This window comes from Taudactylus pleione, unplaced genomic scaffold (genome assembly GCF_031769625.1).
Source record: "Taudactylus pleione unplaced genomic scaffold, aTauple2 ptg000253l, whole genome shotgun sequence".
NCBI lineage: Eukaryota > Metazoa > Chordata > Amphibia > Anura > Myobatrachidae > Taudactylus > Taudactylus pleione.
In genome coordinates, this window is record NW_028284655.1 from 76,608 (window position 1) to 90,987 (window position 14,380).

At 44.1% G+C, this 14,380-nt stretch overlaps 4 protein-coding genes across 4 annotated transcripts; 2 read left to right on the top strand and 2 right to left on the bottom strand.

Annotated features, from left to right (window-relative positions):
• The first annotated feature begins 6,811 nt into the window (after positions 1 to 6,811).
• Positions 6,812 to 7,477, top strand: LOC148515078 (histone H1.01-like). The gene has a single exon (XM_088480295.1). The coding sequence runs from the start codon at positions 6,812 to 6,814 to the stop codon at positions 7,475 to 7,477; it is 666 nt and encodes a 221-aa protein (XP_088336421.1).
• A 1,041-nt stretch (positions 7,478 to 8,518) lies between these two features.
• Positions 8,519 to 8,830, bottom strand: LOC148515079 (histone H4-like). Its single transcript, XM_088480403.1, has one exon. It carries the CDS (start codon positions 8,828 to 8,830, stop codon positions 8,519 to 8,521), a length of 312 nt encoding a protein of 103 aa, XP_088336529.1.
• A 1,301-nt stretch (positions 8,831 to 10,131) lies between these two features.
• Positions 10,132 to 10,557, bottom strand: LOC148515080 (histone H2B 1.1-like). The gene has a single exon (XM_088480297.1). It carries the CDS (start codon positions 10,533 to 10,535, stop codon positions 10,155 to 10,157), a length of 381 nt encoding a protein of 126 aa, XP_088336423.1. The 5' UTR covers positions 10,536 to 10,557; the 3' UTR covers positions 10,132 to 10,154.
• A 292-nt stretch (positions 10,558 to 10,849) lies between these two features.
• LOC148515081 (histone H2A type 1-like) lies at positions 10,850 to 11,331 on the top strand. Its single transcript, XM_088480296.1, has one exon. The coding sequence runs from the start codon at positions 10,886 to 10,888 to the stop codon at positions 11,276 to 11,278; it is 393 nt and encodes a 130-aa protein (XP_088336422.1). The 5' UTR covers positions 10,850 to 10,885; the 3' UTR covers positions 11,279 to 11,331.
• Positions 11,332 to 14,380: the final 3,049 nt, after the last annotated feature.

Here is a 14,380-nt window from a genome sequence, read left to right on the forward strand (position 1 = left end):
ATTCCAAGTGTCAAATTTGTTGTCCAAGGCTTTTTAACCCTTGCACAATTACAGCTACTTATTCAAATGTATTAATGGGTGCCTGTGCCCAATTTAATGCCCTATTTCATGCCCTAAACCTTGTTGGGTAAGGTCAATTGCAAGTGAGCCATATGTAAGTGAAACCCCTATGTGGATTCCAAGTGTCAAATTTGTTGCCCAATGCTTTTTAGCCTTTGCACAACTACATCTACTAATTCAAATGTCCAAAGCTAGTTAACCCTTGCACAAGTACAGCTGCTTCTTCAAATATAGAAAATCTGGTCCCTGTGCCCACTTTACCACCTGTTTCATGCCCAAAACATTGTTGGGCAAGTCCAATTTCAAGTGGGTCATATGTAAGTGAACCCTCTCTGTGGATTGCAAGTGTCAAATTTGTTGCCCAAGGCTAGATAAACATTGCACAACTACAGCTACTTATTCAAATATAGAAAATCTGGTACCTGTGCCCAATTTACCACCCTTTTTCATGCACAAAGGCTTGTTGGGCAAGGCCAATTAAAAGTGGGTCATATGAAAGTGACACTTCTTTGTGGATTCAAATTGTCAAATTTGTTGCCCAAGGCTCTTTAACCCTTGCACAACTACTTATTCAAATGTATTAATTGGTGCCTGTGCCCAATTTAATGCCATATTTCATGCCCAAAACCTTGTTGGGCAAGGCCAATTGCAAGTGGCTCATATGTATTTGAAACCCCTATGTGGATTCCAAGTGTCAAATTTGTTGCCCAAGGCTCTTTAACCCTTGCACAACTACTTATTCAAATGTATTAATTGGTGCCTGTGCCCAATTTAATGCCATATTTCATGCCCAAAACCTTGTTGGGCAAGGCCAATTGCAAGTGGCTCATATGTATTTGAAACCCCTATGTGGATTCCAAGTGTCAAATTTGTTGCCCAAGGCTCTTTAACCCCTGCACAACTACTTTTTCAAATGTTTTAATTGGTGCCTGTGCCCAATTTAATGCCATATTTCATGCGCAAAACCTTGTTGGGCAAGGCCAATTGGAAGTGGGTCATATGTGAGCGACCCCTTTCTGTGGATTCGAAGTGTCAAATTTGTAGCCCAAGGCTATTTAGCCTTTGCACAACTAGAGCTACTTACTCAAACATTGAAAATCCCGTCCCTATGCCCACTTTACCACAAAATGTCGTGCCCAAAACCTTGTTGGGAAAGGCCAATTGCAAGTGGGTCATATGGAAGTAACCCCTTTCTGTGGATTCCAAGTGTCAAATTTGTTGCCCAAGGCTTTTTAGCCTTTGCACAAGTACAGCTACTTATTCAAATATATAAATTGGTGATTGTGCCCACTTTACCACCCTTTTTCATGGCCAAAACCTTGTTTTACAAAGCCAATCGCAAGTGGTTCATATGTAAGTGACCGGTCTGTGGATTGCAAGTGTCAAATTTGTTGCCCAAGGCTAGTTAAACATTGCACAACTACAGCTACTTATTCAAATATAGAAAATCTGGTACCTGTGCCCAATTTACCACCCTTTTTCATGCACAAAGGCTTGTTGGGCAAGGCCAATTAAAAGTGGGTCATATGAAAGTGACACTTCTTTGTGGATTCAAATTGTCAAATCTGTTGCCCAAGGCTCTTTAGCGTGTGCACAACTACAGCTACTTATTCAAATATTGAAAATCTTGTCCATATTTCATGCCCGAAACATTGTTGGGCAAGGCCAATTTCAAGTGGGTCATATGTATGTGACCCACCCTCTGTGGATTTCATGGGTCAAATTTGTTGTACAAGGCTAGTTAACCCTTGCATAACTACAGCTACTTATTGAAATTTATTTATTGGTGCATCTGCCCAATTTAATGCCCAAAACCTTGTTGGGAAAAACCATTTTCAAGTGGGTGATATGGAAGTGACCCCTTTCTGTGGATTCCAAATGTGAAATTTGTTGCCCAACGCTAGTTAACCCTTGCACAAGTACAGCTCCTTATTCAAATATTGAAAATCTAGTCCCTATGACCAATTTACCACCAAATTTCATGCCCAAAAGCTTGTTGAGCAAGGCCAATTGCAAGTGAGTCATATGTAACTGACACACCTCTTGATTCCAAGAGTCAAAATTTTTTGCCGAAGGCTAGTTAACCCTCGCACAACTACAGCTACTTATTCAAATATATAAATTGGTGATTGTGCCCACTTTACCACCCTTTTTCATGGCCAAAACCTTGTTGGGCAAGGCCAATTGCAAGTGGCTCATATGTATTTGACACCCCTATGTGGATTCCAAGTGTCAAATTTGTTGCCCAAGGCTCTTTAACCCTTGCACAACTACTTATTCAAATGTATTAATTGGTGCCTGTGCCCAATTTAATGCCATATTTCATGCCCAAAACCTTGTTGGGCAAGGCCAATTGCAAGTGGCTCATATGTATTTGAAACCCCTATGTGGATTCCAAGTGTCAAATTTGTTGCCCAAGGCTCTTTAACCCCTGCACAACTACTTTTTCAAATGTTTTAATTGGTGCCTGTGCCCAATTTAATGCCATATTTCATGCGCAAAACCTTGTTGGGCAAGGCCAATTGGAAGTGGGTCATATGTGAACGACCCCTTTCTGTGGATTCGAAGTGTCAAATTTGTAGCCCAAGGCTATTTAGCCTTTGCACAACTAGAGCTACTTACTCAAATATTGAAAATCCCGTCCCTATGCCCACTTTACCACAAAATGTCGTGCCCAAAACCTTGTTGGGAAAGGCCAATTGCAAGTGGGTCATATGGAAGTAACCCCTTTCTGTGGATTCCAAGTGTCAAATTTGTTGCCCAAGGCTTTTTAGCCTTTGCACAAGTACAGCTACTTATTCAAATATATAAATTGGTGATTGTGCCCACTTTACCACCCTTTTTCATGGCCAAAACCTTGTTTTACAAAGCCAATCGCAAGTGGTTCATATGTAAGTGACCGGTCTGTGGATTGCAAGTGTCAAATTTGTTGCCCAAGGCTATTTAACCCTTGCACAACTACAGCTACTTATTCAAATATATAAATTGGTGATTGTGCCCACTTTACCACCCTTTTTCATGGCCAAAACCTTGTTGGGCAAGGCCAATTGCAAGTGGCTCATATGTATTTGACACACCCTTATGTGGATTCCAAGTGTCAAATTTTTTGCCCAAGGCTCTTTAACCCTTGCACAACTACTTATTCAACTGTATTAATTGGTGCCTGTGCCCAATTTAATGCCCTATTTCATGCCCAAAACCTTGTTGGGCAAGGCCAATTGCAAGTGGGCTACATGGAAGTGACACCTTTCTGTGGATTCTAAGTGTCAAATTTGTTGCTTATGGCTAGTTAACCCTTGCACAAGTACAGCAACTTATTCAAATATTGAAAATCTGGTTCCACCCAATTTCATGCCCAAAAGCTTGTCGGGCAAGGCAAATTACAGTACAAGTGTGTCATATCTAAGTGACCCGCACTGTGGATTCCAAGTGTCAAATTTGTTGGCCAAGGCTCTTTAACCCTTTCACAACTACTTAATCAAATGTATGGATTGGTCCATGTGCCCACTTTAATGCCCCATTTCATGCCAGAAAACTTGTTGGTGAAGGCCAATTGCAAGGGGGTCATATGTAATTGACACCCGTCTGTGGATTCCAAGTGTCAAAGTTTTGGACAAAGAATCTTTAACCCTTTCACAACTACTTATTCAAATGTTTTAATTGGTCCCTGTGCCCAATTTCATGTCCTATTTCATGAACTAAACCTTGTTGGGCAACACCAATTGCAAATGGCTCATATGTAAGTGACACTTTTCTGTGGATTCCAAGTGTCAAATTTGTTGCCAAATGCTAGTTAACCCTTGCACAAGTACAGCGGCTTATACAAATATAGAATATCTGGTCCATGTGCCCAATTTACGACCCAATTTCATGCCCAAAAGCTTGTTAAGCAAAGCCAATTGCAAGTGGGTGATATGTACCTGACCCACCTCTGTGGATTCCAAGTATCATTTTTTTTTGCCGAATGCTCTTTAACCCTTGCACAACTACAGCTACTTATTCAAATATATATAAATTGGTGATTGTGCCCAATTTACCACCCTTTTTCATGGCCAAAACCTTGTTGGGCAAGGCTAATTGCAAGTGGGTCATTTGTATGTTACCCCCCTCTGTGGATTCCAAGTTTCAAATTTGTTTCCCAAATGATGTGTTAACCCTTGCACATCTACAGCTACATATTCAAATATAGAATATCTGGTCCCTGTGCCCAATTTACCACCCAATTTCATGCCCAAAAGCCTGTTGGGCTAGTCCAATTGCAAGTGGGTCATATAAAAGTGACACTTCTTTGTGGATTCAAAATGTCAAATTTGTTGCCCAAGGCTATTTAACCCTTGCACAACTACAGCTACTTATTCAAATATTGAAAATCTTGTCCCTATGCCAACTTTACCACCTGTTTCATGCCCGAAACATTGTTGGGCAAGGCCAATTGCAAGAGAGTCATATGTAAGTGACCCCGCTCTGTGGATTCCAAGTGTCAAATTTGTTGTCCAAGGCTTTTTAACCCTTGCACAATTACAGCTACTTATTCAAATGTATTAATGGGTGCCTGTGCCCAATTTAATGCCCTATTTCATGCCCTAAACCTTGTTGGGTAAGGTCAATTGCAAGTGAGCCATATGTAAGTGAAACCCCTATGTGGATTCCAAGTGTCAAATTTGTTGCCCAATGCTTTTTAGCCTTTGCACAACTACATCTACTAATTCAAATGTCCAAAGCTAGTTAACCCTTGCACAAGTACAGCTGCTTCTTCAAATATAGAAAATCTGGTCCCTGTGCCCACTTTACCACCTGTTTCATGCCCAAAACATTGTTGGGCAAGTCCAATTTCAAGTGGGTCATATGTAAGTGAACCCTCTCTGTGGATTGCAAGTGTCAAATTTGTTGCCCAAGGCTAGTTAAACATTGCACAACTACAGCTACTTATTCAAATATAGAAAATCTGGTACCTGTGCCCAATTTACCACCCTTTTTCATGCACAAAGGCTTGTTGGGCAAGGCCAATTAAAAGTGGGTCATATGAAAGTGACACTTCTTTGTGGATTCAAATTGTCAAATTTGTTGCCCAAGGCTCTTTAACCCTTGCACAACTACTTATTCAAATGTATTAATTGGTGCCTGTGCCCAATTTAATGCCATATTTCATGCCCAAAACCTTGTTGGGCAAGGCCAATTGCAAGTGGCTCATATGTATTTGAAACCCCTATGTGGATTCCAAGTGTCAAATTTGTTGCCCAAGGCTCTTTAACCCCTGCACAACTACTTATTCAAATGTATTAATTGGTGCCTGTGCCCAATTTAATGCCATATTTCATGCGCAAAACCTTGTTGGGCAAGGCCAATTGGAAGTGGGTCATATGTGAGCGACCCCTTTCTGTGGATTTGAAGTGTCAAATTTGTAGCCCAAGGCTATTTAGCCTTTGCACAACTAGAGCTACTTACTCAAATATTGAAAATCCCGTCCCTATGCCCACTTTACCACAAAATGTCGTGCCCAAAACCTTGTTGGGAAAGGCCAATTGCAAGTGGGTCATATGGAAGTAACCCCTTTCTGTGGATTCCAAGTGTCAAATTTGTTGCCCAAGGCTTTTTAGCCTTTGCACAAGTACAGCTACTTATTCAAATATATAAATTGGTGATTGTGCCCATTTTACCACCCTTTTTCATGGCCAAAACCTTGTTTTACAAAGCCAATCGCAAGTGGTTCATATGTAAGTGACCGGTCTGTGGATTGCAAGTGTCAAATTTGTAGCCCAAGGCTATTTAACCCTTGCACAACTACAGCTACTTATTCAAATATATAAATTGGTGATTGTGCCCACTTTACCACCCTTTTTCATGGCCAAAACCTTGTTGGGCAAGGCCAATTGCAAGTGGCTCATATGTATTTGACACACCCTTATGTGGATTCCAAGTGTCAAATTTTTTGCCCAAGGCTCTTTAACCCTTGCACAACTACTTATTCAAGTGTATTAATTGGTGCCTGTGCCCAATTTAATGCCATATTTCATGGCCAAAACCTTGTTGGGCAAGGCCAATTGCAAGTGGCTCATATGTATTTGACACCCCTATGTGGATTCCAAGTGTCAAATTTGTTGCCCAAGGCTCTTTAACCCCTGCACAACTACTTTTTCAAATGTTTTAATTGGTGCCTGTGCCCAATTTAATCCCATATTTCATGCGCAAAACCTTGTTGGGCAAGGCCAATTGGAAGTGGGTCATATGTGAGCGACCCCTTTCTGTGGATTCGAAGTGTCAAATTTGTAGCCCAAGGCTATTTAGCCTTTGCACAACTAGAGCTACTTACTCAAATATTGAAAATCCCGTCCCTATGCCCACTTTACCACAAAATGTCATGCCCAAAACCTTGTTGGGAAAGGCCAATTGCAAGTGGGTCATATGGAAGTAACCCCTTTCTGTGGATTCCAAGTGTCAAATTTGTTGCCCAAGGCTTTTTAGCCTTTGCATAAGTACAGCTACTTATTCAAATATATAAATTGGTTATTGTGGCCACTTTACCACCCTTTTTCATGGCCAAAACCTTGTTTTACAAATCCAATCGCAAGTGGTTCATATGTAAGTGACCCGTCTGTGGATTGCAAGTGTCAAATTTGTAGCCCAAGGCTATTTAACACTTGCACAGCTACAGCTACTTATTCAAATGTATTAATTGGTGCCTGTGCCCACTTTAATACCCTATTTTACGCCAAAAGTTTGTTGGGCAAGTCCAATTACAAATTACTTTAACATGGCAGAAACTGCACCAGCCGCCACCGTCCCTCCAGCAGAGGGCGCAGCCAAGAAGAAAAAGCAGCCAAAGAAAGCTGCAGGAGGAGCCAAGAAAAGCCTCAAATCTTCAGGTCCCAGCGTCTCGGAGCTGATCGTAAAAGCCGTGGCCGCCTCCCAAGAGCGCAGTGGGGTTTCTCTTGCCGCCCTGAAGAAGGCTCTGGCTGCCGGAGGCTACGATGTCGACAAGAATAACGGCCGCATCAAACTGGCTGTGAAAGGTCTGGTCACCAAAGGAACCCTCACCCAGGTGAAAGGCACCGGCGCTTCCGGCTCCTTCAAGCTCAATAAGAAACTGGTAGACAGCAAGAAGGCCGCCCAGAAGTCTCTGAAGCCCAAGAAACCTGCTGCAAAGAAAGTGGCCAAATCCCCGAAGAAGCCCAAGAAAGCTCCGAGTGCAGCTAAAAGCCCCAAGAAGGTCAAGAAACCAACAAAAGCGGCTCCTGCTGCTAAAAGCCCAAAGAAGCCTAAAGCCGTGAAGCCTAAAAAGGCGGCGAAGAGTCCAGCTAAGAAGGCAGCGAAGCCCAAAGCTACAAAAAGTCCGGCCAAGAAAGCAGCGAAGCCCAAGGCCGCAAAAAGCCCGGCCAAGAAGGCAGCTAAGCCCAAGAAATCTGCAGCAAAGAAGTAATGGAAGAGGCGCCGCAGCAGCCTCGCTTCCTTGTTATCATCCCAAAGGCTCTTTTCAGAGCCACCCACACTGTCTCGGCAGAGCTGTAGGCACACGACGTGGCCTGTAAGGGGCCCCCTGTGGAAGGTTATTGAGTCATTAGATACAGTGAAATATGAAAACTTACGTGGCTTACACGTCAGCAGTCAGTCAGTGGAAACACCGAGCTTAAACTCAGCCAGTATTATGGCAGTTTTATCAATGATATGTTTTTAAGGCTGGTTAAAGAACTCTCTGAATACCATTATCTAACTCCTTTATTAAGCTGCCCTCTGTTGCCCTCTTTTTCTGTAGTGTTTAATTCCAGTCTGGCTCAGCCTACATCGTAACTATCAAATGTAACAAACTCTCAGTGCAGTGCTACAATGTTACCTGATCCTAAACCACAAAGAATCTCCTGTTCATTCAGTTGCAGCCTGCAAACATGCCTTTTCCATCTACATGATCTAATTCTGCAGCCATAGAAAACAAACGTTTATTGCCCTGACCCAGTGTAATGCTCTCTGCAGTCTGACAAATATTTTGAGACAAATAGGAGAGTGAATCCTAATGCTGTGATAATTGTATGAAATAGGCTATTATTCTGTCACAAAACAGAGCAGAAACCCTCCTCAGGCAGGCAAAGGGTTTAAGTGCCTTTAGAGAGGGGAAAAAAAGGGTTTTCTATAGTAAAATTTTTTGCCGTTTTTCCTCTGTAGTCAGGATGACACTATCCGTCAGTTTAGAACTAGTTCGCCCCCACACTGTTGCGTGTCATTTTAGGAACACATTACAGAGTGGATCAAACATGAAGGCACCTCAGGAAAATGTAATCTAATGAAAAGAGCAACACTTTCACCAGCATGTGCACTGATTTGGTGTGTAGAGTAGGGAGAGTGAGGCTTTCACGCCAAGCTTTATAGTGAATAGCAGTGCGTTATTATTATAGCCCTGTCATAGAAGAGATGGGTGGCCCTTAAAAGAACCTTTGTGTGGGAGATGGGATTAGATGGGTATGAGTATTCAGCCCCCGAAGCCATACAGTGTGCGTCCCTGGCGTTTCAGAGCATAGACCACATCCATAGCGGTGACGGTTTTCCTCTTGGCGTGCTCGGTGTAGGTGACGGCGTCTCGGATAACATTCTCCAGGAAAACTTTCAACACCCCACGGGTCTCCTCATAGATGAGGGCGGAGATACGCTTTACGCCCCCTCTCCGGGCCAGGCGACGGATGGCGGGCTTGGTGATACCCTGGATGTTATCCCGCAGCACCTTCCTGTGCCGCTTGGCGCCTCCTTTTCCGAGCCCCTTACCGCCTTTACCTCTGCCAGACATGTCCTACAGATTCGTGATGAGCTGCAAGGAGAAACAATAAGCGGTAAGTCAGTCAGCTGCCCTTTATTAGGAGGAAAGGCGGACCTGATGGGTGACTTACATCTTTGATAGGAGGGGTCATGTGAAGCCCTCCCTTTCTTTCCTAAAGACACAACATTATTTTCCACATGAGACTACTATTTACCATTCAACTGCAGGCCCTGAAAAATCAGCCGCAGGGTAACTGTGATATGCTTTCAATTTAGCTGCCTGAGACTGTCTCTAATGGATATAGTTGCAAGTTCTTTTTTACTGTGAATAATATTTCAAATTCAGTAATATGTAGCTCTTTCTAAGATACACATGAATACTTTACATTTGCAGTCTTTGAAAATCAGCAGAAGATTCCTACAGTTCCGCTGCCTAAGACCGTTTCCAGTAAAAAGAAAAGAACTCAAGATCAGATTATAATTGTAAGTCTTTATCAATTTAGTTCTTCCTATGATCCAGTAAGTTGTGGAAAATGTGCTGTTTCTTTTATACAGATTTTTTTTATCAAACAAGGGGCTGTATTAAATAGCACTTGAAGGATTTTTTTTGTTCCTTTTTTCACACATAGATAGCTCTGATCTATAGTACTTTAATCTTTATTTATTACCAGTTCTTTAAATAGCGCACACATATTCCGTAGCGCTTTACCGAGACTGCAATCTTGGAGGATATGTACATAAACGACTTTTATGTACTTAATTTAAGTTTATTTTAACAATTAGTTCTTATCTTACTATTTAATTTCACATCCAATAAACAGTCATACAGTGTCTCAATAGGTAGCATGTGTTGGCCGGCACATCAGTAGTTATTTTACTTTACTTATAAATAGTTGGTAAATTAATGTTTTTCAGGATAAATCAGGTATTATATTGTTGGTCAGATTTGTGCTGCATTATATCTCTAGCCGCCGGTCTCACAGGCACGATGCCACCAAATCAAAGTGTCCTGTGAGTACGAATGTTGCTGGGATCCAAGTTAAAACAGTGCTGTAGTGTACTACAAGCGAAGCAGTCACCTTATATTATTACCAGCGCCGCATCTGTGCATACATTTCTATTTGCGACAGATACAATTACCATATATGTAATTGTAAAGGTTTTATATTCATGGTTATTCTAGAGTGTTGTTTAAGCCCCTCACCATCAGTTACTCGTTTTTACTCATGTATTACTAAGAGCTCAGCCTAGGTTATGGTGATTCTGCCAAGCAGAACCATAGTTACAGCCCGATTAGGAAATAGATGGGTGGCTCTTAGAAGAGCCTTTGTGTCTAATATGGGACGAAGGAAAGATTATTTGGCGCTGGTGTACTTGGTGACGGCCTTGGTGCCCTCGGACACGGCGTGCTTGGCTAACTCTCCCGGCAGTAGCAGGCGTACGGCAGTCTGGATCTCCCGGGAGGTGATGGTAGAGCGCTTGTTGTAATGAGCCAGGCGGGAAGCTTCCCCTGCAATGCGCTCAAAGATATCATTCACAAAGGAGTTCATGATGCCCATAGCCTTGGAGGAGATGCCGGTATCAGGGTGCACCTGCTTCAACACCTTGTAGACATAAATGGCGTAACTCTCCTTCCTGGTCTTCCTACGCTTCTTCCCATCTTTCTTCTGGGTCTTGGTCACCGCTTTCTTAGAGCCTTTCTTAGGCGCCGGAGCAGATTTGGCTGGATCAGGCATTGTCACTAGCACTGTCTTTACCAGATTGAAATGAAAATGTATTTTTTCTGGCATCCCCGTACCTGCTCTATTTATAGGCAGCCCATGCAAATGAGGCTTTACTCCTGCTGACTGCCCTATTGGGTAGCCAAGTCGTGTGATGTTAAGGGGTTTCAAACACCCAACTCTCATTTGCTGATTGGTCAGTACATGAACTTGTACTGCATTGGTCGCTGTATAAGCAGACCAATCACAGCGCAAGTAATGGATCACTTAACAGTGTATATATAACAAGGAGTTTGCAAACTCATAATAGTGTTTCGTTATTAGTTCTATCGGGTTGTCTGTAGTATTATTTCTGGGTGTTGACCATGTCTGGAAGAGGGAAACAAGGCGGCAAGACCCGGGCTAAGGCAAAGACTCGCTCATCTCGGGCCGGTCTCCAGTTCCCGGTTGGTCGTGTTCACCGTCTGCTGAGGAAGGGAAACTATGCTGAGCGTGTAGGAGCCGGAGCCCCGGTGTATCTGGCCGCAGTGCTCGAGTATCTGACGGCTGAGATCCTGGAACTTGCCGGAAACGCCGCCCGCGACAACAAGAAGACTCGCATCATCCCCCGCCACTTACAGTTGGCTGTGCGCAACGACGAAGAGCTAAACAAATTGCTGGGTGGCGTGACCATCGCCCAGGGAGGAGTCCTGCCCAACATCCAGGCCGTGCTGCTGCCCAAGAAGACCGAGAGCCACAAGGCAGCTAAGAGCAAGTGATTGTACTACTACACTCTCATCCCCGCAACACAAAGGCTCTTTTCAGAGCCACCCACTACGTCTCTAAAGAGCTGATTCATGGCATTAAAAAAAAATTACCAATACGAGTAATCTAGGCCGATTTGCTGGAAGAGCCTTTTTTAGGTATTCTATTATGTAGGTATTTTAGTAGTGCGGAGACGTACAGCCATAACTGTAAAGAACGTGTGGGTGGTTCTGTAAAGGACAGTAGTGCAGCTCTGTGAACATCTGCCGTTGTCGAAGGGAGCAGCAGGAATGTGCAGGTACACAGCTGCTTGCGGGGAGCTTTCCCTCCAGTAGACTTGCGGGCTGTCTGCTTGGTCCTGGCCATACTTCAAACGGTATAGTTCTACACAAGAAAGACTCGATGAACTGAATAGTGAACAGCCCGCTACAACTCTATTTATGCACGGTGCTGCGCTGCCATTTGATGAGTTAAAGTCGCCCTTCATCATGATTGGCTTAGATAATAGTCGTTCAAACGTTCAAAAAGCCCGCCAAGATCAGGACTGTTGCAAATGTTGGAAACGATAGGATGTAATGGGAAGCAATAGATCGTATTACACATTGTAACTAATCCTTTGAAACATTAGTGGTTACAATCTGTGCAAAAATATCAACTCCGACCACAACCTAAATCTCATGATTCCGAGGAACTACATGTAGAAAATAGAAGGCTATACATTATATCTGGATTATATAGGGAGCTCACAATAAAGTGGCACTTCATCTACTCAGTGGGAATTAAATACAGATACAGTACCAAAGGCCAGGCATATAAAGCAATCAGTTATTGTTCTATTTTTATCACTAAAGTTTTTATTTTATGTACATTTAAACAGTTTATAATCTTTTTGCTTGTTCTTTCAGAGTTTTGACCGCATTTCACCCTGTAGTACATCCCTCCCTAAAGGGGCCAAATATTAATGATCGCGTTTGCAATGCGACCTGGGCATGACATTACTGCCTATGATCACATTGCAAGATGCGATCATATGGCCGGAATGCATCACTCGGCCCCCGCAGGGAAAGGGGATCCAGAAGGAGTTCATTCCTGCAATGTGCCTGGAGTGCGGCCAGTGCTACTGTACATGAGCAGTCCAGCCGACCGCACGTGCGCAGCCACCATTACCGGGGAGGGTTACGGGGGATCCTTCTCCTGGCTAACTATGTGAAGTGTACCCCATAGGCTACAGGGGCTAGCGCCATCTCCAGATGGCATTAGCTGCGGTGGCCAATCTCCTGAATGCATCACATTCCGGAAGTTGGTAACTTGGCAACATCGCATCCCCTATAGAAACCCATGGGGGATACAGCTGCCAGCGGGAATGGAGAGATTTCAGCAGATATCTGAGCTACTGTATCTGCTGCTGTCCCTCTGTCATACATCTGGGGGAAACATAACATTTGCAGTTAACCCCTCAAAACGGGTGTATTCGGGGATTAAGATGCAAATATACAATGATAAATGGGCCCCCAAGACTCAAAGTAGATTATAGAGCAAGGTACTGTATATTAACCCTAATCTATGTGAATTAACAATAATAACCACCCCACTTCATTTGATGGTCGATCAGGGTGTAGTATATTTTGTCAACATTCATTATGTTGACATTGATGAAATGTTGACATGATTATAATGTCGACAAAACATCCCTGGTATTTAAGTATTGACTAACCTGGTACTGCAGCTCCAGCCTCATCTGGGTCCAGCGGTGATGTTATTGAGGATTTCAGGTGGATCCAGAGTCACTTCCAGTGGTTAGCATCGCTAACCCTAACCTCCCCTACTGTAGCTCAACCCTAACCCTTCCCCTAGTGCCCAATCCTAACTCCTCCCTCCTGATACCCAACTCCCCCCCCCTCCCTGTAGTGCGTAAATCTAAATATACCCTCCTGTAGCATGTCTAACCCTCCCACTAGTGCCTAAACACAAGATTACCCTCAGGGGCATTTTAAGAGGAGGGGGCCCGTGTGCAGTCTGCGAGCGGGCCCCCTCCTCTCCGGCAGCACAGTAGACTCTTGTTTTTTGCCAGAATCTACTGCGCATTTGCAGGCTACCGGGCTCATGGTGTCCGCATCTAAGGCCTGATTCAGACCCACTCGCAAGTGGGTCGATGGTGCGCATGCGCGAGACGCGACGAGCGAAGGACTTTCCTTCGCTCGTTGTGTCTGATCAAAGGGGGCGTGCTGTCGATGTTGATTGACAGCACGCCCCCTTTGGTGGGCGTGCCGGGGGCGTGCCTCCCAGATGGGGGCGTTCCCAAGGGAACGCCTACCGTCAGAAGCCGGCCCCACTGACATCACTAGTGATGTCAGTGGGAGTGATTTTGGCTCTGATAGAGCCAAAATCACTCCGGGCCTTGCGGTTGAGAAACTCAACAGCAGGCTTCGGCTCGCAGTGGCGATGGTCAAGACCATCGCGACCATCAACCTGCACACTCGTATATGCTGTGGGTGGTGACCCACAGCTATACGAGCGTCCAGGAGGACGCTCCATAATTATGGAGGTGGGCCCTGATTCAGAGCGAGCGCTCTGGTCAGTGCGTCCGGCTCTGAATCAGGGCCCTTGTTCCCAGGGACATCACTACTGTGAAAATTCACCCGGAATATGGCCACCGCACCATTTTCCCGGCGATTAAAGTCAGATGAGCTGCCCGATGTGGGACTCCAGAGAGGTGAGTATACTAATTATATGGGTGAAGGGTGTGCAGTGTGGGCACCCCTGGTCCCAGGGGCCAGTGTGCACGACACACCCTGCCCCAATTATAGATACACCACTCCCTCCCCTCCCGAAGTCTAACCCAAACCCTCTGCTGTCGGTCCGTGCAGAATGTTGGCATTTACATTTCACATGTTGACATTCTGCCCATGCCGACATGTTCAAGGTCGACCTTTTGGCAATGCCAACATCATAAGTGTTTACATTGTTATACCGACATTATAAATGCCAACATTGTAAACGTCAATATTTTTACTACATACCGTCACTTGTTATCATGATGTTTTTATTTACACCATGACGCCATTATTGTTCCCCCATCAAATCAGTTATTTATAGTAATATCCCATAGAAGAATA

Coding starts and splice junctions, on each gene's coding strand:
- LOC148515078 (XM_088480295.1), top strand. CDS start 6,812: ATGGCAGAAACTGCACCAGCCGCCACCGTCCCTCCAGCAGAGGGCGCA.
- LOC148515079 (XM_088480403.1), bottom strand. CDS start 8,830: ATGTCTGGCAGAGGTAAAGGCGGTAAGGGGCTCGGAAAAGGAGGCGCC.
- LOC148515080 (XM_088480297.1), bottom strand. CDS start 10,535: ATGCCTGATCCAGCCAAATCTGCTCCGGCGCCTAAGAAAGGCTCTAAG.
- LOC148515081 (XM_088480296.1), top strand. CDS start 10,886: ATGTCTGGAAGAGGGAAACAAGGCGGCAAGACCCGGGCTAAGGCAAAG.